Below are 22,706 nucleotides of genomic sequence, written 5' to 3'. Positions count from 1 at the left end.
TTCAGAAGGCTTATTCCCAACAGTGGGCTCCTTTTGTACCTTGTTGGTATTTGGGTTGGGCCCTTACCATAGAAGGGACTTCTTAGTTTTCCTTCCTTGGGCTAAGGTCTTCAAGGTGGGCTCAAGTCCACTCCCCCACAATATCCATTTGATATTCACATAAATAACATAACATATTAAAAAATAAAAAGGAAAGAAGAGAAAAGGAAAAAATACCTTAGAGTTTTTCCAAGAAGTAATGAAATGTAGATCTAACTTTGAATCTGAAGCACAACTGTCAAATGAAGATATAAGATTTGAAGCAGATTGACATAAATTAGAAGTATATAATAGCATTTTTTGTTATTATTTAAAGAACTATTACACTAGTTCATTTTCTTATGTGACACATACATAAACAATGAATGAGACACAAAGATAGATATTAACAATGAATGGGACACACATTTTTGTAGGGTTCTCATCTTAAGAATAGTTGAGTAATAAGTATATTGTATTGAGATTGAAGCAATGTCATTATTGTGGTACACCAAAATTAAGAAAGTTCAATTGGACACTTGGTGCATTAGACTCCAATTGAAAGTCAATTTGGATTTAAATTGAATTTTCTATAAGCACTTGGCTTTATAAATATGTGTTTGTGTGTGTGTGGAAGTACCACTATAATTGAACATGTCCATGCATAAATACATATGTGAAAATACATATGGATTATGGGTTATATAGCACTTGGCACTTGGCTTGAGTTTCTAGGCCATCCTCGTTTCCCCTACGTGGCTAGGCCTCTCCATCGTTGAAGGTGAGTAGAGTTGGCCTCCTCGGCTCCACTTGTCATAGTTTGAACACTATTCTCAACAAAAATGAATTAAAATTAAATGGGTAACTACAGTGTTACAATGCATTTAAAAAATATAAGAGCTTGAAGTACTTCACATGAAAATCCCTTATTTTTTAAACAAATATAAAAGTGCATTTTCATTTTGCATGTTTAATCTGTAAGGATAGGAAAATGAAGTAGTCTCTTCTTGGATTTTTTTTTTTTTTTTTGGTTTTCTTTGTCCCATTGTTAGTGGAGTGGAAACGTAATATTGACCATGGTTGCAAGGATTTTTGGCAGTATATTTGCTACGTACAGAGCCGCCTCACACTCACACATGCAACTATATATCCAAAATTTGGTGCATATATTTTCCGCAATATGTTGGCCACGTAATTTAACATCGTTTGGTATTTAAAGACATCAATTAGGTGGATGCACCTAATGTAAACCTAATACACCAATTGCAAAAGTTGACAGACATTTGAGCTAATTATACATAAAATAGCAAAGGCACATACTTAGCCCAACAAAGAAAGAAACATGGGTTTGAAAATACTAGTCACAAATTAAGAAGAATATATGGGGTTCTCATGAAGGCGGTGATTATATGGAGGAAAATTGTAGAATGATTAGAATGGCCTAAATGTTCAAAAGACCCTTCTATTTATAGAAATATTTAGTATTTACACCGCCTCATGAGTCATAACCCTAGAAAGGGTTGTGTGTCCCTCAAAGGTCATATCTTTTCACCAAACTATATAATCGTAAGTGAATCAAATCATCCTTTCATGGGTACAATTTACTACATAAGGATGCATCATATTATAGTATAATCATCATTCTCGGTATATTTACATATTCCATTTGACCACACCATATATAATTCGCATGTGATTTGTCATAGTCAACATGATACCATGGCTTCAATATTCGCTCTCATTCTAACTCTCATTTGTGATAAAACATAGATTGACCTCAATGAATGACTTCTCTATGTGTGTTCATGTCACTCCCAAAATTGACCACTTTCGTTATGGATGACTTCCAATTCTCTCTCTTTCAAGAATACAAAATTGGTTAATTACTAATGGTTATTAATAAACGGAAGAAAAATGCTAGGATCACAAAAAAGTTCATAACTTTTGTCATGTAGCGAGTTTTAATTGATACATGAAGTTAAAGGGGAAGGTCTACACCTTCACTAGTCATAACTTGTCGCGTGTCGAGTTGCAGCAAAAGTTGCTGACTTTTTTGTGGTCCTATTATTATCTAAATGGAATTATGGCCAAAAATGTAGCCCATACCCTCTACCACAATCAACAATTTCAATATCACTACTTTTGTGTGCTAACCTAGCTATGCTGCAATTTACATCGAGTACGTCCTTCACTACCAAAAAAAAAAAAAAGTCTATAACTGCATTTTTGTAGTGCCTCTGAAGACGAAGGAGCAGAGGTGAATAGAGCGGTAGAAGCTGGAGGAGCTGCTGTCTTTGTCTGGGGCTGCCTCAAGCGAAGCTATGCAATACTTCGCTTAACGGTAATGGCGTCAATGGTACACATGAACGTGAAGTGGGGAGACTCGGGATAGGGGACAAAAATGTGGCGAAGGAGCCGCATGATAGCCAAAGGAAAAATGAGCTTATCACGGGTCGCCGTATCCTTATAGACATCTATAAGAGAAAGTATAAAATGAGAAGGGAAATCAATAGAAAGATCCTCAATGAGGGATAACAAAAACCGAGCACGAAGCTCTGTGATAGTGTTATAGTGAGACAATGGATGGAGAACAAATGTCATCACCATGTTTAGGATTCTCGGACCTTTAGCAAAGGCCGAGCATGAGGTGTTTTGACGATCACCCCAAGAAGAAGGTGTCAAAATAGAGACAAGAGTTTGTCTTTGGACATTGTCCTCAGACGCTCACTGCCAGGGTAGTCAGGATGCGCTACCCTAGAAACATGTAGTACCTCGGATACAGTACCTGAAGTAACTACCATGCATACACCTCGAACACAAAGGACAAACTGGGGTATAGAGTAATCAAATCTGTGCATATTGGAGTAGAACTCCTGTATGATCATGGAAGAGCACGTGATTGGAGCGCCACAAAGTGACTCCCAACCCCTACTGTAGATGACAGTGGGTAGGTCAGTGTCAGAGATATCTAACAGAACAACTTGGCGTTCCGAATGAATGCCATGTCATGAAAAGTTCTCCAAGAAGTCCGATTTGGCCTTCTCATCACGGAACCATACATGAGATGGAGTGGGATCAAAAGGAGAAGGAGAAGAAGATGCCTCGGAACGAAGAGGGTTCCGAGATGGAGTGGATTTATGTTTAGGTGCCATAACGCAACTAACATAAGAAAGAGAGAGAGAGAGAGAGACAATCAAAAAAGCACCAACAAGATACAATACAGCCCAATCCAAACCTACCAGCACATAACATAGCAACAAAGTAAACACACATTTAAAATGCATGAAACATTGTTATAATGCACATGTGATGCAATGCATGAAGATTTAGAAATCATTTAACCAAGACCCATCCCAAAAATTTCACAAGAACTTCATTAATTTTGAAAAATCTCAAAACTTCCAAAAATCCCAAAAGTTAGGTCATAAAATGTGAAATGCATGATGGAATGAGTGAAAAAGATCATACCAGATGAAAGAAGATGATCTTTAGGCCAAAAATCTCTTGGAAAAGAAGTTTAGAGAGAGAAAAGTGTGTTTTGGAAGTGAAAAGGCTGAAATCAGTCGAGAGAGATCGAGTAGAGGGATCTAAAATCGCGAGGAGCCTTTATATAGAAACTTCATAAAGCTCGATCGATCAATAGCTATCGAGCTTTAAAAAGGCGTGTTTTAGCTATCGAACCAGTTATCAAGGATCGAACGAGAGGTTTCCTCAATAATGAAGCTCGATGGATCGAGGCAGCTATCAAGCAACTATCAAGAAGACAGAAAGTTTCTCAATGGATCAAACTAGTTATTGAGAATGCGATAAGAAAAAGCTGAAGGGTCTCAATAGATAGCCTAGCTGTCGAGACCTATCGAAAAGCTATCGAGATTGCTTAAAAATAGTTTTCAAGGAAGAGAAAAAAACAGATATGAATGCAATCAAGCATGCTACTTGACCAAAGATCCAAACAACATTTTAAGCTCTCAAAAACATCTCTCCACACGAAAAATGTTAAGCACATAGATCCCAAAACACACACACACACACACACACACACACACACACACACTAAACAAGTCTAACCAATTTTATATTTCAAAAACAAGTTAAGATAGTTTAGTGAGTATACATTTACACAAGGATTCCTTGTGATGGCCAAATCACATTGTACTTGCACATGTATCAAAAGTAGCAAAGAATATTGCATGTTGTGTGTGAAAAAACATTGCATGATTGCATAAGTGTTTACATGTTATGACAATTTGAGATATGAGAAAATCACTTTAACTCACACACAGTCATAATTGTTTGATGGGGACTATCACCTTCGAGGTATATCCTGTAACTCCCACATCTCCTAGAATACACGCTTGCAATTATATATAAAGCATCTTGATCTTTTTGCTTTTATTTTTCTTTGCATATTTTTCTTTTAAGCAAACCATGCATGGGCATATAAGAGAGAGAAAAGAAATACCCAATGATGTTAAGCATTTGATATTCCACTTTTGCTATGCCAAAGCATACAAATGTCATTTCATGATTGGCGGGCAACAGTGGTGAGATGATTATTTATGCCTTACTCTTAGGATTTTCTAGTCCTTCCTATCAAAAAGAGTGATACGAGTTTTAAGTACAAGAGATCAATTAACCTTACTCATCACAAACACGAGCCACAAAACTCACTTGCTTGGTTGTGCATAGAAATACTCATCTAAGTTACAAAAGATACAAAGTTTAGAAAATTTTGTTTCAATAGCCATCCAAGGTACATAAATACCAAAGTACACAAACATACACTATTTTTGTATTTTTCTGATTTTTCAATTTTTTTTTAATATGAAAAAAAAATAAAGCAAAATTGAAAAATAACCAAACAAAAACATGCTAAACAAAGCAATGCATAAAACTAGACTGACTCAAAACACGAAAGCAAAACACATAAGTAATGCAAAAACAAAAACAAGAAGGGGAGAGAGAAAAAGTGACAGAATGACTTGGAGCCCTTTTTTTTCCACACCTTGGAAGAACCTTTCCATTTAGCAAATTCTTGATCCGACAGTGAGGGGGAAGAATTTAAATCGTTCAAATTTGAAAGAAACATGAGGGTTTTGAGAAAATCTCCAAGAGGAGCAAAGGAGGATGGAAACTGATTCTAGTTTCCTGACGCGATCATGCTGTTGCTCTATTGAGTGGCTAACCACTTATAGCAATTAGGTCGAGTATGTCCAACTATGCCACAGTGATGACAGAAATGTTGCTTTTTCTGTTTGGGTTTTTGAGAGTTTCCCTTCTTAGCCCTAAAGTTCTTAATTTCTTTCTTATTAAGCGTAGGGGATGCTCCTAAGATAGATTTACCCTTATCACGTTCTCACTAACTAATTCATTCTTAACATCATTGTTTTCAGTTTTAATATTATTAGTAGGAGGAACAAAAAATAGTAGTGCTAGTAGAAGCAATACTAGGAGAAGAGAAATCATACCCTAAACTGGTTCAATCGGAAGCTGATTTCTAAAGATTGAGCATCTCATCGAGCTTAGTGCTTGAAGTCCTTTCCAGCTGAGCTCTAACTTGGAACAGTTTTACCTCAAGCTTCTTGGTCTTCTCAGCCAAGAAATTATTCTCAAATCTCAGTGCTCCAATAGTCTGATTGGCTTCATCAAACTATGTAGAGATTTCTGCTCGCTCAAGCTCCATATCACTAAGTTTCTTGATGGCCAACCTACACAACTTCTCATGCTTTTCGGAGACCTTGTATAACTTTGCATAGGCTGTGTGGATATCACCTTGTTCATCAATCTTCTCAAACTTAGACTCCACCAATTCCTCTTCTTCATCCACATTTTCAACAATCCCCTTAGTAGGATTTACAGTTACAGTGAAGGTATTTAGGATTCTATCATCCTTATTATCGAAGTCATCCTCAGGCTTAATGTCGCTCAAGGTAGCAGCAAATGCCTTGCTTTTTCTGATGGTCTTGAGATAAGTAGGGTACTCTTGTTTCATATGACTGAAACCTTGACACCTAAAGCACTTTGGTCCTAAGGGAACAGTGTACTGACCGCCATCCCTAGCATCATTTTTCCCTTTATCTTGGCTCTTTAACTATGAGGAATTAGATTGCCTACGGTCCTTGTCGAAGCCCTTCCCATTGGCATTCTTCATGAACTTCTTGAATTGCCTTGTAATGTAGGACTTTATTTTAGAATCTTCATCGTCTGAAGACTCATCAGTATCACTACTCTTGGCCTTCAATGCCATGCTCTTACTTTTGCTCAATTTCCCGATCCTTGTCAAACCCAACTCATAGGTCTACAGATTGCTAACCAACTCTGTCAAAGGAATCTTGTCAATATCCTTTGATTCCTCAATCGTGGTGATCTTGGCATAAAATCTCTCGAGTAGAGATCTAAGCACCTTTCTCAAAATCTTGGGTTCAGAAATGGTTTCCCCAAGATTAAAGATTGAGTTCACTATGTCCTTGAGCTTGGCATAGAACTCATCAAATGACTCATCCTCCTCCATCTTGATCTCTTCAAAACTTGTAGCGAGTCTCTAAAACTTTGAATCGTTGATAGCCTTGGTTCCTTCATAGGTTGTCTAGAGAATAGTCCATGCTTCCTTAGCAGTTTCAGTAGAGGATATCTTTTTGAATTCCTCATTCGTGACGACATTGAATAGAGCATTCAATGCCCTGCTGTTGAAGTTTATTGCCTTGATCTTAGCATCATCCCAGTCAGCCGGTGCTTCCATAGGCTTGGTCCAGCCTATCTCCACAACTTGCCACACTTTCTCATCTAAAGATTGTAAGAAAGCTCTCGTGCGTATTTTCCAATATGCATAGTTAATTCCATCGAATAAAAAAGGTATAATAAGAGACTGTCCTCTATCCATGACAAACAGGGGTCAATGGATCACACACAAAGATTAAAACCTAATTAGAGTGTGCTTGCTCTGATACCATTTGATAAGCCAAGAATGTATTGACCCCTTATGATATATTAATTGATTAATTAGCCAAGTTTATTTATTAATCAAATTAACATGCAATATGCGTGGCAACACAAACAAATCACCAATTAAACTAAATACAGTGGAAAATAAATTGACAAGGTAATTTGTTTACGAATGGCAAAAACTTATACGGCAAAAACCCCACCAGGTGATTTTAAGGTCACCATTCCTGAGAATCCACTATTATCAAAACAAACGGTTACAAGTAAATGAATCTCAGTACCTTATACCAACCTACAGTTGAACCCTTACCCCAATACCTAATTGGACTTGTTCTGTAGTGACAATCTTTACTTTTCAATGCACGACTCCCAATACATAACTAACCAATAAATGCACGGATCCCAGTACATGACTTATTCACCAACTTGAAAAGAATTTTGGCTGCAAAGTTCTTCAGTTCATCCAGACGATGAAAATCAAGAAGTTCCTTGGTCACAAAACCCTATGATGTACAAACATAACAGCTTCTTCAAGAGAAAGATGAACTAGAGCAAATTCTGTCTCCAGTCACAATTTGCATGAACAAGACTTTGCTCTACACTTGTGCAACTATGCAACCTTTAACGACCCTTAAAATAATCCTAATATATGTTTAGGATTGTGAGAAAAGAAAGCCTAAACACATACTCACAGATTGGATGAAAAACAGTTCTGAAAAACTGAGTTTCATAAATCTCGATAGATAGCCATCTATCGAGATAGTTGTCAAGCCACGAGCTTTAGCAGCTTTTAAACCTCGATAGATGCTTGCTATCGAGTTTTAAAATCTAGTACTTTCTCACTTGATTCTTGGACAAACTTGCATGGCTTTAACACTTCAACTTGAAACTTTGTTTCTTGAAGTATTAAACACATCATAGATCTATCCAATTACAAGTAAAGTGCGTTTTGTCAAAAAATTAGCCAATTACATAAAATAGTGACATATATTCCTAACATTGAATCACATATATCCTAACAGTTTTGTTTATTTTTGGTTTCGTTTACATAAATACTAACTTCAATCCTAAAACTTTCAGTGCCCCATCCTCCGCTGCTGATCCTAAAACTTTCAGTGCCCCATCCTGATCCTAGCTATATATACAAATGCTCATCTATGATATAGGTTGACATAAATGACTATTTGAAGTTGCATTTTCCAAAATAAATCATTTTTTTAAGTCCATCTTGGTTGAGTACAAGTATATACTTTAATTTCTCAGTTTGTAATGTTAATTATTTTTTTAATAAAAAATTTGGATATATAAATTGCGTAAATTCACTTTTAGTCCTTATATTTTGACTTTTTTTTTTCATTTTAGTCCCTACATTTTATTTTTACCATTTTTAGTCCCTAAACTAATTAACACCCTTCATTTAAGTCCTTAAAATACCATTCCGTCACCAAATTAACGGAAAACTGACAGATAAATAAAATAATATTTTTTTTCCACGTTGGACAATAAAATAATAATTTTTTTTCCGTCACCAAGTACGTGTTGGCTCTTTTCTTCTTGTATTTGCTAGCCTTTGCAATCCAGATGTTGTCCATCTTGCCCGATGTCAAGCCTACAAGCACGAATCCCATGCTGAGCGCCTTGACTCAAACCATCATATATACTTATCGCATGGGTTTTGCTTACTTAGTCATGCTCTCTGTCATGTTCTTCAACCTTGGAATCTTCATAGCCGTCCTGGCTTCCATTTCTAACAGGTACCCGAAATATACAAAAGCATAAACCAAATTGTTCACCAACAAGCACATCCCAATATTTCCAATCCTCATAAAATCCTATACCTGGTAAACAACACACACACTGTGAACAAAAAATAGGGAACTGTAGGGAAAACAAATAGTTCATTTGCTGAGGGGGGGGGGGGGGGGGGGCTGAACTCCACCAAAACTCCTTTACTATTGTAGTGGTATGAGAAATGTATATCTTATCTTATATACAAAAAAAACCTTTTTAATTTTTTAATAGATAATATTGTTTTTGTAATAAAAAAATTTTCACTTCGTCGTTAACTTAAAAATAATGGTACAATAAGTATATGAATTAGTAAGAACCATTTCAACGTTGCCACATTCATCCCATTGCATGTTAACTTTGAACTGACATATGGTTTGCTCTTTAATTACTGGCATTATGAGTGTTGGATACATATTAGCTTAAACTAAATTCATTAACCTGAGAGGAATATCATCTAACAAAAACCCTCTCTCTAGTCCTCACCCTCACCTAATGAAAATATGGCTGACTTAAAAAACACTCTGTTTACTGACAAAAAAAACAGAGCATATCTCCTAACATGAAAGGCGAATAATTGGTGAGTTGCCTTGTTAGTACTCGAGTCAACTCAATGTGATGAACTTGTGAAGTGTGCATTTAATAATCAAGGATAGATGAGTTGCGAGGCAGGTTTGGTGTTTAGACTATAGGGTATAGGGTCTATAGACTAGTACTACTACGTACTGTCTTGGTTTTTTTCTTGTTTATTAAAAAGAAAGTGAGGTGGAAAAATAAGAGTTGGGATTGATGGACTTATGGTTATATCGTTTTGTTATGTTATGTTATATTTTCAGCTGCTTATATATGTTATGTTGAAAAACGAAGTGTATGCAGTATGCACTATTTTCACTCTCTCTCTCTCTCTCTCTCACATGTAAATCAGAAACGTGAAATTAGTATTTGCTCCACAAAAGAGAACATGAAGTGGAACCTCAAGCATAAAATTGAAAGCCAAATCTCATTTCTGTAGGCTGGGATTGTTTATGTATTTAGCTAATATTTCATAAATTACATAAGCAGCCAAAATTATAAAATTTAATGGCACAACTAACTAAAACTATTGTTAAAACAAGATTAAGATTCTTTCACGGGGCCAATAAGAAATGGAATACAATTGCAAACTTCGGGTACCTGTTAGAAATGGAAGCCAGGGCAGCTATGAAGATTCCAAGGTTGAAGGACATGACAGAGAGCATGACTAAGTAAGCAAAACCCATGCGACAAGTATATATGATGGTTTCAGTCAAGGCGCCCAGCATGGGATTTGTATTTGTAGGCTTGACATTGGGTAAGATGGACAACACCTAGATTGCAAAGGCTAGCAAAAACACGAAGAGAAGAGCCAACACGTACTTGGTGATGGAAAAAAAAATTATTATTTTATTGTCGAATGTGAAAAAAAATTATTATTTTATTTATACCCGTTAGTTTGGTAACGGAATGGTACTTCAAGGACTTAAATAAAGGGCGAGGATTGATTTAAGAACTAAAAACGATAAAAATAAAATGTAGAAGCTAAAATAAATAATAAAAAAATCAAAATATGAGAATTAAAAGTGCATTTACACCTATATAAATTTTTATAGACGTAGTTATAATATTTGGCATTTAAAATTTTGGATAATTTTTTTTTTCTTTTTCTTTGTACATCAGTCTTACTAACTCTAAAAAATAATAAAGAGGCCAGGGGTAAGAGGAAGATATGGAAAAGTGATAAAGAAGTAGAACATATGAGTTCATTCGAAAAGCAAAGAATATTTCCAATATGGACTCATGATACTTTGGTAAGACAAAAACAAAGGATGTAATTATTCTATTCAGATAAAGAAAAATGAATAGTGTTTACATAAAACTAATATGAAGTGCTAGGTTCTTATTATAATAAGTTCCCACTTCGTACAAAATTTATACAAACTGAAACACATGCACTCTTTAACTGAAACATTCAATAAAAATAATTAAATTAAGCAGATGATGAAGTGCTCCGCATGTGGCAAATGCAATATATCCTAACAAATGATTCGCACAAGAGTCAAGAGATGTCCAAGATAGACAAACACAGCCTTCTGATTATTTAATACATAGCAAGCCTTAGCATCCAACGGAATAAACACAAAAGGGGATCACAAAACAGTTGTTAGTTATGCACAACATAGGGCTGTAATGTATAAAACTTAAATTTGTGTACTGTATCAGACAACAAAGAAGAAAGGAGCAGAGAATAAGAAGAATGAGAAGAGGAGTAAAACGACACTACAAATAAGCTAAGCTACAAGTCTACTTAGAAGAGCAGCTAAACGGCATGTAGTCTTGGTTGATTATTTAACTCAGATTATGTCACACGTATTTTAACTAACTCTCACACGTGTTGTAACTAACTCCATTAGCTCCTTCTCCCTTTTCTGTTATTCTTTCAGTTATTCCGTTGCTCTCTGTTTTGGGTATTTGATTTCAGAGATGTATATAAGCTTGATGTATGTACAGATTCATTTAATACAAGAATTAGAGAAAGTTTCTTATCTCTTCTCTCAATTTCTCTCTCTGTTCTTCCTGTGTGTTCACACATTTGTTTCTTCCTTTATTTCTATTTTGTTACATACTGTTATTCTCAGTCCACCGGAAACAATCGGTCATATATTACATTAACACAAAAGGGGGTTAGAAGCTTGGGAAAGAGACCGAAAGGGAAGCTTCTAAGTAGTACTATATATCCAAGTTCATTTGGTGAGATATATAAAAATAAAGTAGAAAATGGATATTACGTAGGCTGGCTTCTCTCAATCAAAACAAAAAGGCAATAAAAAATATGGTAGTTGTTGAATACAAGCGGTCATCGATCACAACCAACCTATGAAAAAACTCGAGTACAAGAATAGGTGGTTCTCCAAATGTCAATTTCTAAAAACTGTATTACATTAATTGTCCATAATTTATGAGATCGTGACTATTAGTATTAAATCTTATCTTGTTGCTAGTTGTTACTTACAATGTTACAACCATCCCGGCACTGCAGACAATGATACTTCCTTTTCTAATTGTCATCACGGATTTGGTGGAATTTTAAGAATGTATCTTATGAGAGCACTCTTTCATAACGTGTGAAAACCCACACATACGAGAGAAATGTCTTATAAATGAAACGATTTTATAAAATAATTTTTCTATTCATTTAATACATTTATCACTATGGATCTCACAGATTCTATGAGGAAGCAGTTGTAGTTGCATACAACTGCCCCACAAAATAAATATCCATATTGAAAGAATTACCCAGATTTAGGTAATAATTTTTTTTATCTACTTATGTTCATTTTGAAACAGTCAATGCGTAATGCAATTGAAGTTATAGGTAGGGTATAAGCAAAGGAAATTATAGGTAGACAAATTGCAAGACATCCTGAATTTCACAAGTTCAAGCACGTTTATTAATACATAAAAAGTAGGACATACATGACAAAGAAAACAAAGATAGAGCTTATACACCTACTGTGGTTGTAAGTTAAACCTTATTGGCATACAAGCTTAGACAAGTAACACATATTGATAAGACACACCCATTCAGAAACCGTAGGACAAAGGATTAATCTAATTTTGGTCGGTCTCTTCAAGTTTCTCTCCAGCAGCACCATGACCTGGTTTGCCATGGTGTCCATGGCCATGGCCATGGCCGTGTCCGTGTCTGTGATCGTGTCCATGGTGATGACCATGCTTGTCCTTATTCACTGCGTCAGTTTGCACAGTCTCCTCTACAAAAAGAAATGAAAAATGTTTACAACATGGCTAAAATATAATGTCAAGGTGTACTGAAAAATATATAATTAAAAAAATAATGGATTACAAAACATAAGAGCTTAGAAGTATATACTTCCCACATGGAACTCATGAAAATGATGCTCCATTATTTTGTAAAACAATAAGATGCAATGCTTCTTTCTTTTACTTTTTTCCTTAATCAATATGGATTAACAAAACTATGTACTATATCTTTTTTTTTCCTTTGTTTATTTCATTATCATTTCTTGTCAGAGTGAATGCATATTATCATTATAAATGAACAGTCATTTTACACTTTGATTGACTCAGAGATATTATAACCAAGTGACCAAGATTCATGGTAACCTTATGTACTTGTAAAAAAAACTAGCTCCAACCGATCGAATAGGTTTATTGGCAGTGTATTTGCTACAAGGAGGTTCACTTGCAATTATGCAATTTTGGTAAATTTCACATGACAAGTTTGGTATTTGAAGGCATTTGATGCATGTTGGTGAACCTCTGTCTTTGACATAAACCAAAAACACCAATTCTAGAACAAAAAAAAGACATTTGGGCTTAAAAAAAAAGTAGTAAAGGCATATATTTAGCTCAAGAAAGTAGCTTACGAGCTAGCTCACGAGCTGAGACCTCGGAGGAGACGAGAAGAACCACAGCAAAGACAAGACCAAGAAGAAGGAAAGTCTTTGAGTAAGCCATTTTCCTTAGCAACACAAGAGGATTGAAGACAAATGTACTAAGCAAACACACACTCTAATAAGATTATCTGTAGTAGTGGATGAGTAAGAGCAGTGTGGTTCTCCCAATTTATAGAGTTTTCAACAGAGAGAGAGAGAGAGAGAGAGAGAGATGGGACCCACAAAGTTTTGTTTGGCTTTGATGATCATTATCCAAAAAAAATATATGTATTGGCACGTAGCTTTGGTGTAGATTGATTGAGTCCAATTTCGTCTAGAGTCATTAAGAGCCTGTTTCGTTTCAAATAAATTGTGTATCTATTTTTCATTTTCTTTATTCTATATTTAACTCTTGAATTTGAATATAGAAATTGTTTGGTAAGTTATTTTGAATACATAATTTGGGTATAGAATTATTATATCCAAGTTTGGTTAGCATTTTTTTTTTAAAGTAACTTTTCTCACTCATACACATCACATCACTAAAATAAAAGTAATTTTGTATCTTCACAATATTTACGAATATGACACTATATTCATATTTATACTAAACGAAAATGCAGAAAAATTGTATTCATTTTTGTATTCAAATTCAACCTTGACAATATTAAAAATGAAAACTGAATACAAATGCTAAAATCAAATCAGTTTTTTTAGTGATAGGACCCACTAAAATCTGAAAATAAAAACAAAAAACTGTGTTTTTTTTTTTTTCCGCTAACCAAACATGTCCTAAGCACGTGGATATTCATGGAAGCACGTGGTAAATAGTTAGGTTCAAATTGATGGATTACATGTTTTTTTTTTTATAAACACGATGGATTATATGTTGACTCATTATGAAAAGCCTTCCTATCCTATGTGCTCTCACGGTCACACCTTTAGCCTTTAGTTTGTGTAAAGTAAATTGCTTTTAATCCATTATAATGGCCTAAATGGGTCATTTTGGTCAGCTTTGTTCAACTATAATTGCATCTTATATATTCAAGGATTTGAGGCTAGTTTATCAACTCTTATGTTTAGCCAAAAAAAAAACTCTTATAAGTTGGGACTGGACTAGGTGAATCAATTTCTAGTATTGGGAATTTAAATTGCAACTTGTTTATTATATTCTTACAATCTTTGAAATAAGAAAATATGACTACAATCAAATGAGAAAGAGTCTTTTTTAATATTTATAAGCAACTATGATATTGAAAACCTATCCTCAATCTATATAATATTGTCCTAAGATTAGGCTTGTACTCCACAGTTACTGACCTATTTGTTGACAAAAATTATAAATAATTGTAAACCACCTAATTCATTTTCTTTTGAGGCCGGTTTGAATTACCTCCTAATATTCTTACTACTCTAGAGTTTGGAATATGGGTGCATCTATGGCCGGTGGCAAAGTTTTATTGCCCACAAACGGCAGGCCACACGGAGGAGCCAGAATTATTGGCGTGGCAATGCGTTAAAACTTAAATGGTGTAGGACCCCAATGTTTCTGTGTCTCAACTCTAAAGAATTTGCTTAAACAAAAACCATTGGCGATTCAAGTTGTGCTTTGTTGCTATGTTCTACTTCTAACTAGTCGTTTTTATTTCATATTGTAAAGCAAATGTTAAAAGACATTGCCGCAAAGAGGTTGGGGCAAGTGGCGAAGCCAGGAATTTATCTTTGGGGGGCCATATATATATATATATATATATTGTGTGTGTGTGTATGAAATGTAAAATAGTAATATACAATACTTCATAACTCAATTTTTTCCCTTTTATTTGTTGAGATAATTGCTAAAATACCTATATGTTCATTTCAAAGATAATGAATGTTTAATTATTGTAATTTGTTTACACATGTATTTATAGATTGTATTTTATTTAAATGAAAATTATATTTACTTTTAGACTTTCTTAAATATGTATGTATATTATTAGGTATGGGGGCCAAAATAATAAGGTTATTTGAAAATTATCAAATCATTTAAGATATTTTCAAAAAAATTAATTAATTTTTTCAAAAATTTTGGGGGGGCCCAGGCCCCCCTTGGTCATCAAGTGGCTCCGCCACTGATCGGGGCAGGGACCAATATCTTACTGAACTTTGCGTTATCTCACATGGCTTTAATTAGCCAAAAAAAAAAAGGAAAAAAGAAAAAAACATCGCTTTAACGTAACAAATCTCTTTATCCGATGTTGTATATATGAAAAAGATTTGTAAATCTCCCCCTTGTGAGAAAAATATAAATTTAGGGTCTGTTGGGAATTTGTTTATTTTGTCAAAATTGAAAACATTTTGCTGAAAGCACTGTAAATAAAGGTAAAAGTTAACTGAAATAATATCGTGAGATGCATAAATAGTATCAAAAAGTGCAATGGAACTCATAAATAGTAGAAAAATAAGCTGAATGGTAAGAAATCTCTTTATCCGATCTCGAATGAAAAAGATTTGCAAATCTCCCCATGTGAGAAAAATATAAATTTAGAATAGATTGAACAATATTACTCCTCTTTTGCTTTAGATGTGCAATGTCTTTGAAAATTATCAAATTATTTAAGATATTTTCAAAAAAATAATTAATTTTTTCAAAAATTTTGGGGGGGCCCAAGCCCCCCTTGGACATCAAGTGGCTCCGCCACTGATCGGTGCAGGGACCAATATCTTTACTGAACTTTGCGTTATCTCATATGGCTTTAATTAGCCAAAAAAGAAAAGGAAAAAAGAAAAAAACATCGCTTTAACGTAACAAATCTCTTTATCCGATGTTGTATATATGAAAAAGATTTGCAAATCTCCCCCCTGTGAGAAAAATATAAATTTATGGTCTATTGGGAATCTGTTTATTTTGTCAAAATTGAAAACATTTTACTGAAAACACTGTAAATAAAAGTAAAAGTTAACTAAACTAGTACAGTGAGATCCATAAATAGTATCAAAAAGTGTAGTGGAGTCCATAAATAGTAGAAAAATAAGTTGAATAGTAAGAAATCTCTTTATTCGATCTTGAATGAAAAAGATTTGCAAATCTCCCCATGTGAGAAAAATATAAATTTAGAATAGATTGAAGGATATTACTTCTCTTTTGCTTTAGATGTGCAATGTCTTTATTAAATTTGATCTTCTTTCTTGGATAAATAATTAAATTAATAACCCATAAAATCTTCTCTTTTGTTTTTTGAATTTCTCACCAATTGAATCATGTTTCTTTATAGACTTTTTTAACATATTTGAGGTGAACTTTAAGTTAAGAATTACGGATACAGACATGGGTACAAGTACAGACACGAATACGAGTACGATATAGTGACACAAGCAATTTATGACATTAGTACAACATAAATACGGTACCCTAAATATAGTATCCATGCTTCTTAGATTTTAAGTGGGTATTCATAAGATCGATAACTATTTACTGGAATTCTTTTACGTATACATTGTGTAGAGAATGAAGTTATTGCACTCATAGTAGATCCATGTAAAAAAAAAAAAAAAATTTGGTATCTTATATATCAAGAAAATTTTTTTCATGCAGGTAAAAAATATAACTTTATATTTCATGCAAATGTATAAGAAAGCTATAAACGAAGGCGGAAGGCCATAATTGTATAAGCCCCAACGATCCTCAATAATTACTCAAATGTCTACTTCAAGTGCTCGTTTGGATAGCACTTATGCTGCGTCTGCGTTTCCTCCATTTTTTTTTTTTTTTTCTTTTCAGCCGTAATGGTTGACCGTTCTTCTGTGAACGGTGCACTTATGCACTATTCACGGATCCTACAAACTCCATTTTTTATCAACTTTTTCATTAAAAATGGGTCCCACAATACTATTCACATATTTAAAAATTATTTTGCTACAGTGTTTTCAGTTTCAACAAAATAAGTTCTATCCAAACAGACCCAAGTCACATAAAATTTTCTGCCTTTTTTTTTTTTTTTTTTTTTTTTTTAAGTCACATCAAATGTTGATCATCGTCTATTTTTCCTTCTTTGCTGTCTGCAGGTTACGTCGGTTTTTCAACATTGGAGAAAGAGAGAGAATATTTTCAAGGAAAATCTATTTAAAAACTAGACCCTTTCAATTTTCAACTCCTTTCTTTTGCTCTTCGTTTCTTCCAAAATCAAATCAAAGTTTAACAATTCTCACAATATAATAGGTCAATTTGTATTTCTAATTTGCTCTAAAAAAACAGGCTCAATAGGTACTTAACCTACATGCATACGTCCCCCCTTGCGTCATTGTGTCACAAAACGAAAGGAAACTGTCCCAAAAGTTTGACTTTAAACCAATATCAACACGGGCTTACAGGACCATAGTCTGTAAACAGCAATGAATTTGGGATTGAGTTCGATCGGGTGGTATTCAACCACGTGCAATTACTTCCATTTTTATCACAAAATTTTTTACTTGGCAATTCATTTTTAACTTTTCAATTTTTGTTAATGATTAATGAGATTGAAATTCCGTCATTAAAAGCTCTTGCATACGATGCAATACCTACCTAATCAGTAATCACAATTCTTGAATTTGTATCTCTAATCATTATCTCTCTTTATGGTGATATTCTTTCTTGAGCAACGTATTACCTTACGCTACATATTCACCAATTTTTACAGTAGTTTAATTAATAAATTTTTTATTGGATCTCATGAATCTAAGGTGGACTAACTAGTAACCACCAACATCATCAATAATAGTAATTTAGGGTAAAATATTATTTTCATCCTTAAATATTTATAAAAGTTCGTTTTTCGTCAATAAACTTTACAAAACATTCTACTTTTCATCCTTTCATCTATATCTGTTAGTTTATATCTTATGTGCCTTAACAGAATGATGATACAATATTTGACTTGGACCAAATTATTTTATTCAAAAAATTAGAGACATGTGGCAAAGAGTTATTGACACACATAAATTAAATATTGCGTGAGGTGGCATTCTTAAAAACTGCTGTGCCATTTTTATAATTAAAAAAAAAAATCCAGCTCATATTTATGTTGAGAATTTATTAGGATTTAAAATAAAAAATTTCAACACCAAAAAATTAAAAAATAAATAAATAATTAATTAATTAATTAAAAAAACCAATTCAAGCTATCCTTCTCTAGCAACGTTGGACGTTCAACCAAAACTTCCCATATCTTTCATTCATTTTCTATGTTTTGATGGTTTTTTTCGTTTGTAGCATTAGCTTCTTTTATCTTATGATTAGGTTTTGGATCTTTAGGGTGTTTTATATTGTGAGGCATGAACATAGACGGGATTTTCTCTATTTTTTGAGAAAACACCAGATCTTCTTCCTTGTCATTGTTATCATCTCCTTCTTCGTCTCTAGTGCTCTCCTTCTTCTTACTATAGTGCTTGTCATCATTGCAAGATAGGAGGAATACTTGGATGAATCAAAATGATGAGGACATGGGTGGGTGGTAGATTCTAGAGAATAGAGCTTGAATCAGTGCCAAGTGCCAACATTAAGAGATGGAAGAGGTTAAATTTGGGATTTGCTTTAAATCTTGATAAATTTTTAAATTAAAATTTGAACTATTAGTTTTTTTTAAAAAAAAATTAATCCATGTGAACCAATGACTCTGACATCTATCCATAATTGTATAAATAAAATAATTTGGTTAAAGTAGATACTATGTCATCACAAACAAAGTTTTTCTTCAAACTAGTTTGGAGAAAAATCTTACAAACTACTTATATATCATTATATTGAGTGTGAATTTTGAAAATCTAACCATTGGATTACATGTGTTTCTTATATCCTTTATGCTTGTAAAATTTCAAAAATATCAAAAATCAATTACTATGTCATCAAAAAAAAATGTTAAATTTTCAAGTTTTCATAATCTAAAATTGTATATAAAAAATAAGGTTAATGATCGAATAATAAATAACAACCGATTTGAATGAAATTTGATATACATGTTAAGAGGATAAAGAACATAAAATTTAATGGTTCGATTTTCAAAATTCACAACCAAAAAAGAGATATATTGGAAGTTTGAGAGAGAAACTTTGTTCCGTCATCACTCTATTAGGCCATATAGTGACAAAAAGATGAAAAGTAAAATGTTTTGTAAAGTTTATGAACGAAAAATGAACTTTTATAAAAGTTTAGGGACGAAAATAATGTTTTACCTAATAATTTATCACCCTAGTAGTTGTGAATTTTTTTTGGCTTCGAGATTTGTGTTCATTTAGAAACAACCTATTTAGTTTTTTATTTTGTTTTTTTATATTAAAAATGTGTTAAAATATACTTGTAATTAAAAAAAAAAATTAAGAATAGAGGTTGTAAGGAGAAGAATAGAGAAAAAGAATTGTATTGTAGGTATTCATTATGGATTATTTGAGATATATATATATATATATATATATATATATATATATGTAGGGGCTGGGTTCGAGCACTTCTCCTATTGGATAAATGGTCTCAAGCCCAACTAGCCCAATACAATAAATTTGTAGAGAATGGATTTAGGAACTAGGTCCTAGTTTGGGTTATAACATCTAAACACGGTTACAAATGAGCTAAGTAACAAGGATATGGGTTAAAGTATAAAATTTTGTCTTCGGGCGTTTCGTCTGAGGAACTTAGTATTCTTCTTCTTCCTTCAGTACTAGGTTACAGAGGTTTCTAAGATCATACAAACTACTACCGTCTCCTCCTTTTTCTCTCTTCCTCTCTTTTTCGTGATCCTCCATTCTTGGAGGGTCTCTCACATTATATACTTCTTTCCAGTCGATCTTGACCCTCCACCTGTTGATCATGTAGGTCCTTACGCGAGTGCTCGTCCCATCAGCCACCTTCCCAAACCCTCTGTGAGTTGTGGCAACCTAGGCCGCACTGTTCAGGGGTCATTTCCTCATTAATGCGGCCAGAACGTTAGTTGGACGCATTCAATGCGGAGGTGACAGTTTCTCCTTGGATTGCTCCTGCACCATACGCCCATGGGTATCCTATTGTACTTGTCCTTCTCCTAGGGTGCTTTGGGAGGCTGCCTTTGCCGGGGTGCTGTTCTTTCCTTCTGGGATTTGGGATGTCGAGAGCAGGATCGTCCTCGGCAACATTTCTAGGCCATTTGGGCTTTCTTTGTTCGTCCTCGGCCATTTCTGCCTCCTCCGCGTGGGTTTTGGGCTCAGTTTAAAGTGAGCCGGGATTGTCAAATTCTTTGGCCCCACAATATATTGTTAGTTGAATAGAATTTTATAAAGACTTTTTTCAAGTGTACTACGTTGCTGTTAGGTTGCTGTTTTCTTTTTACATGTAGTATTATATGTTTTTTTTTTATTTGCTATTTTCTTTTTACGTGTAGGAATATAATTATAGGAGAAGAAGATAAGAAAACAAAATTATACCTAGCTTTTAAAAAAAAAAAAAAAAATCTAAAATGTGTAGTTGTGTACTACTTCTCAATATATATATATATATATATATATATAACGTGTATTAAAAATTTGTTAGATTTTTAATATATATAGGAATATATATACTAATATATTAATCATTAATTATCATTCTATTATAATTAAAAAAAATGTGTACTACTTCCTCTTAAAACGTGTGCTTTTGTTTTTGTTATTAAACATTAGGGTCTAAGATTTTTTTTGTTGCTGTTTTTTTTAATTAATTTTTTTTTTCAACTTATATATTATAATTAGAAAAGGATTAGATGAAGAATTTGGATTATAATCAAATTAATATTTTTATCAACTTGAAAATTATAAGAGAAGAAAAATTATATATGTATTTTTAAATCTAAAAATCTTTAAAAAAAATTACAATTTGGTGAAGCCACTTGGCACTATCACAACTTCTAAACCCAACTTTTATTATATAGTACTAGTATTATGCCCATGCGATGCACAGCTTAATAAAAAATATTTTGATAATATAATTAAATTTAATAACAAATAAAATGTGTGGGGGCCAGTTAGTCACTAAAATTATTAAAGTCAAGTTAATTGGGCCTATGGCCCATCCGAGGACGTAAAGCTATCCGAGGAGGCCCATATCAGGTTGTACGGGTAACCAAACGAAAGGAAGAGTAGATACCACATAAGGTGAGTTCAGTATTCATCCGAGGACAAAATCCTTCTCGGCAATATGAGTCCGAGGATGACTAGAACGCCACCTTATTACAAATGTACTTCACAGCTACGTTACCATTAAAAGTGGGATATGGGACCAAGGGTAAGAAAGAGAAGGCAAACAAATATCTATAACAACAGCTGTCTCCACATTAATTGCCTCTCAACCAACTCTCTAGCCGCATTAATGTGGATGTGATGCCTGAACAGTGATGGAGCAGCCTTACAGCTGCTAGTTGGAGGTTTCAGAAGGTGTGAGATGGGACAGAAAGAGATCTCCTGAACCCAACTTACACGTGTGTGGTGAAGATGATATGAAGAGGGCAGTATATAACATGAAAGAAAGTATTGAGAAACGGGGATCAGAACATCAGAAAATAAAGGGTACTCAGAAGAAAGCCTTAAGAACAAAAGAGCTAAACCTGTTTCAAAAGAAAAAATTAATTGTTATAGCTCTGTTAATCCATCTATAAACGTGTGGTTTAATCGTTTTTCTTTTAGAGTTAACCTAGTTCTCGAACACCAATGCTCTACAAATTTTATTGTTTGGACCTTTAACATACGAACCCAATACCAGTTTGGGGTCATTACAAATTGAGTCCTTAGAAAATGAAAAAAGAATTAATTCAAAATTTAAGATTAAAAAATAATTTGTACTTGTACACTTAAAAGAAATTTAATTTTTATTTCTTATTTTGATATTTAAATCATTTGTTTTAGTATTGATTTCATTCAAATGATTATAAGTTATATCAACCCTAAACCTGCATATGTATCCATATGTAACATTCTAAATTAATAATAAATAAAAATATAATACTCTAACTTAATGTAACATTCTAACTTACTAATAAATAAATATAACACCCTAACTTAAAGTAATATTTGTAATTGAATTGTGTTTTAGCCTTTAAGAACACATTTTTTTTTATCATAAAAAAAGCACATATATTAATATTACACAAGAAAAATAAATGAATTCAATAATTGAAACGGTTGAAAACAAAATTAAGCCAAAACCTCAATTCATTAATGAAAAAATGTCCAAAATTTTGAACTAAAAAAAAAAAAAAAAATAGAGTTAAGTAAAGATAGACTTACATAGAAATTTGGACGGATGGATTCTCTCGTATCCAATTTCATGTTTGACAACAAATTTTTCTTTTAATTAAATAATATAGATTACATGGAACAAAGCACCAAATAAAAGCCATAACAAATTAAATCCATTATAAAATATTGATGTCAACAACAAATAATCATGTAATGAGAAATTAAAAAATACAAATATATTGCTTGCTATATTGACTTCTAAAAAAAACACTAAAAGTTGTGATCAAACATAGAATTTCAACCTATCTATAAAACTTGTTGATAAAA

The 22,706-nt window shown here is 33.3% G+C and overlaps 1 protein-coding gene across 1 annotated transcript; it reads right to left on the bottom strand.

The window, feature by feature from the left end:
* Nucleotides 1–12,167: 12,167 nt before the first annotated feature.
* On the bottom strand, nucleotides 12,168–13,415 carry LOC115957465 (glycine-rich protein DC7.1-like). Its single transcript, XM_031075709.1, has 2 exons — nucleotides 13,173–13,415; nucleotides 12,168–12,536 (listed from the first exon to the last, which is right to left on the bottom strand). Exons 1-2 carry the CDS (start codon nucleotides 13,261–13,263, stop codon nucleotides 12,376–12,378), a joined length of 252 nt encoding a protein of 83 aa, XP_030931569.1. The 5' UTR covers nucleotides 13,264–13,415; the 3' UTR covers nucleotides 12,168–12,375.
* Nucleotides 13,416–22,706: the final 9,291 nt, after the last annotated feature.

The sequence above is a fragment of the Quercus lobata genome, chromosome 8 (assembly GCF_001633185.2).
Source record: "Quercus lobata isolate SW786 chromosome 8, ValleyOak3.0 Primary Assembly, whole genome shotgun sequence".
NCBI lineage: Eukaryota > Viridiplantae > Streptophyta > Magnoliopsida > Fagales > Fagaceae > Quercus > Quercus lobata.
Note: the sequence above shows the minus strand (reverse complement) of the source record. Positions and strands in the feature narration are given on the sequence as shown.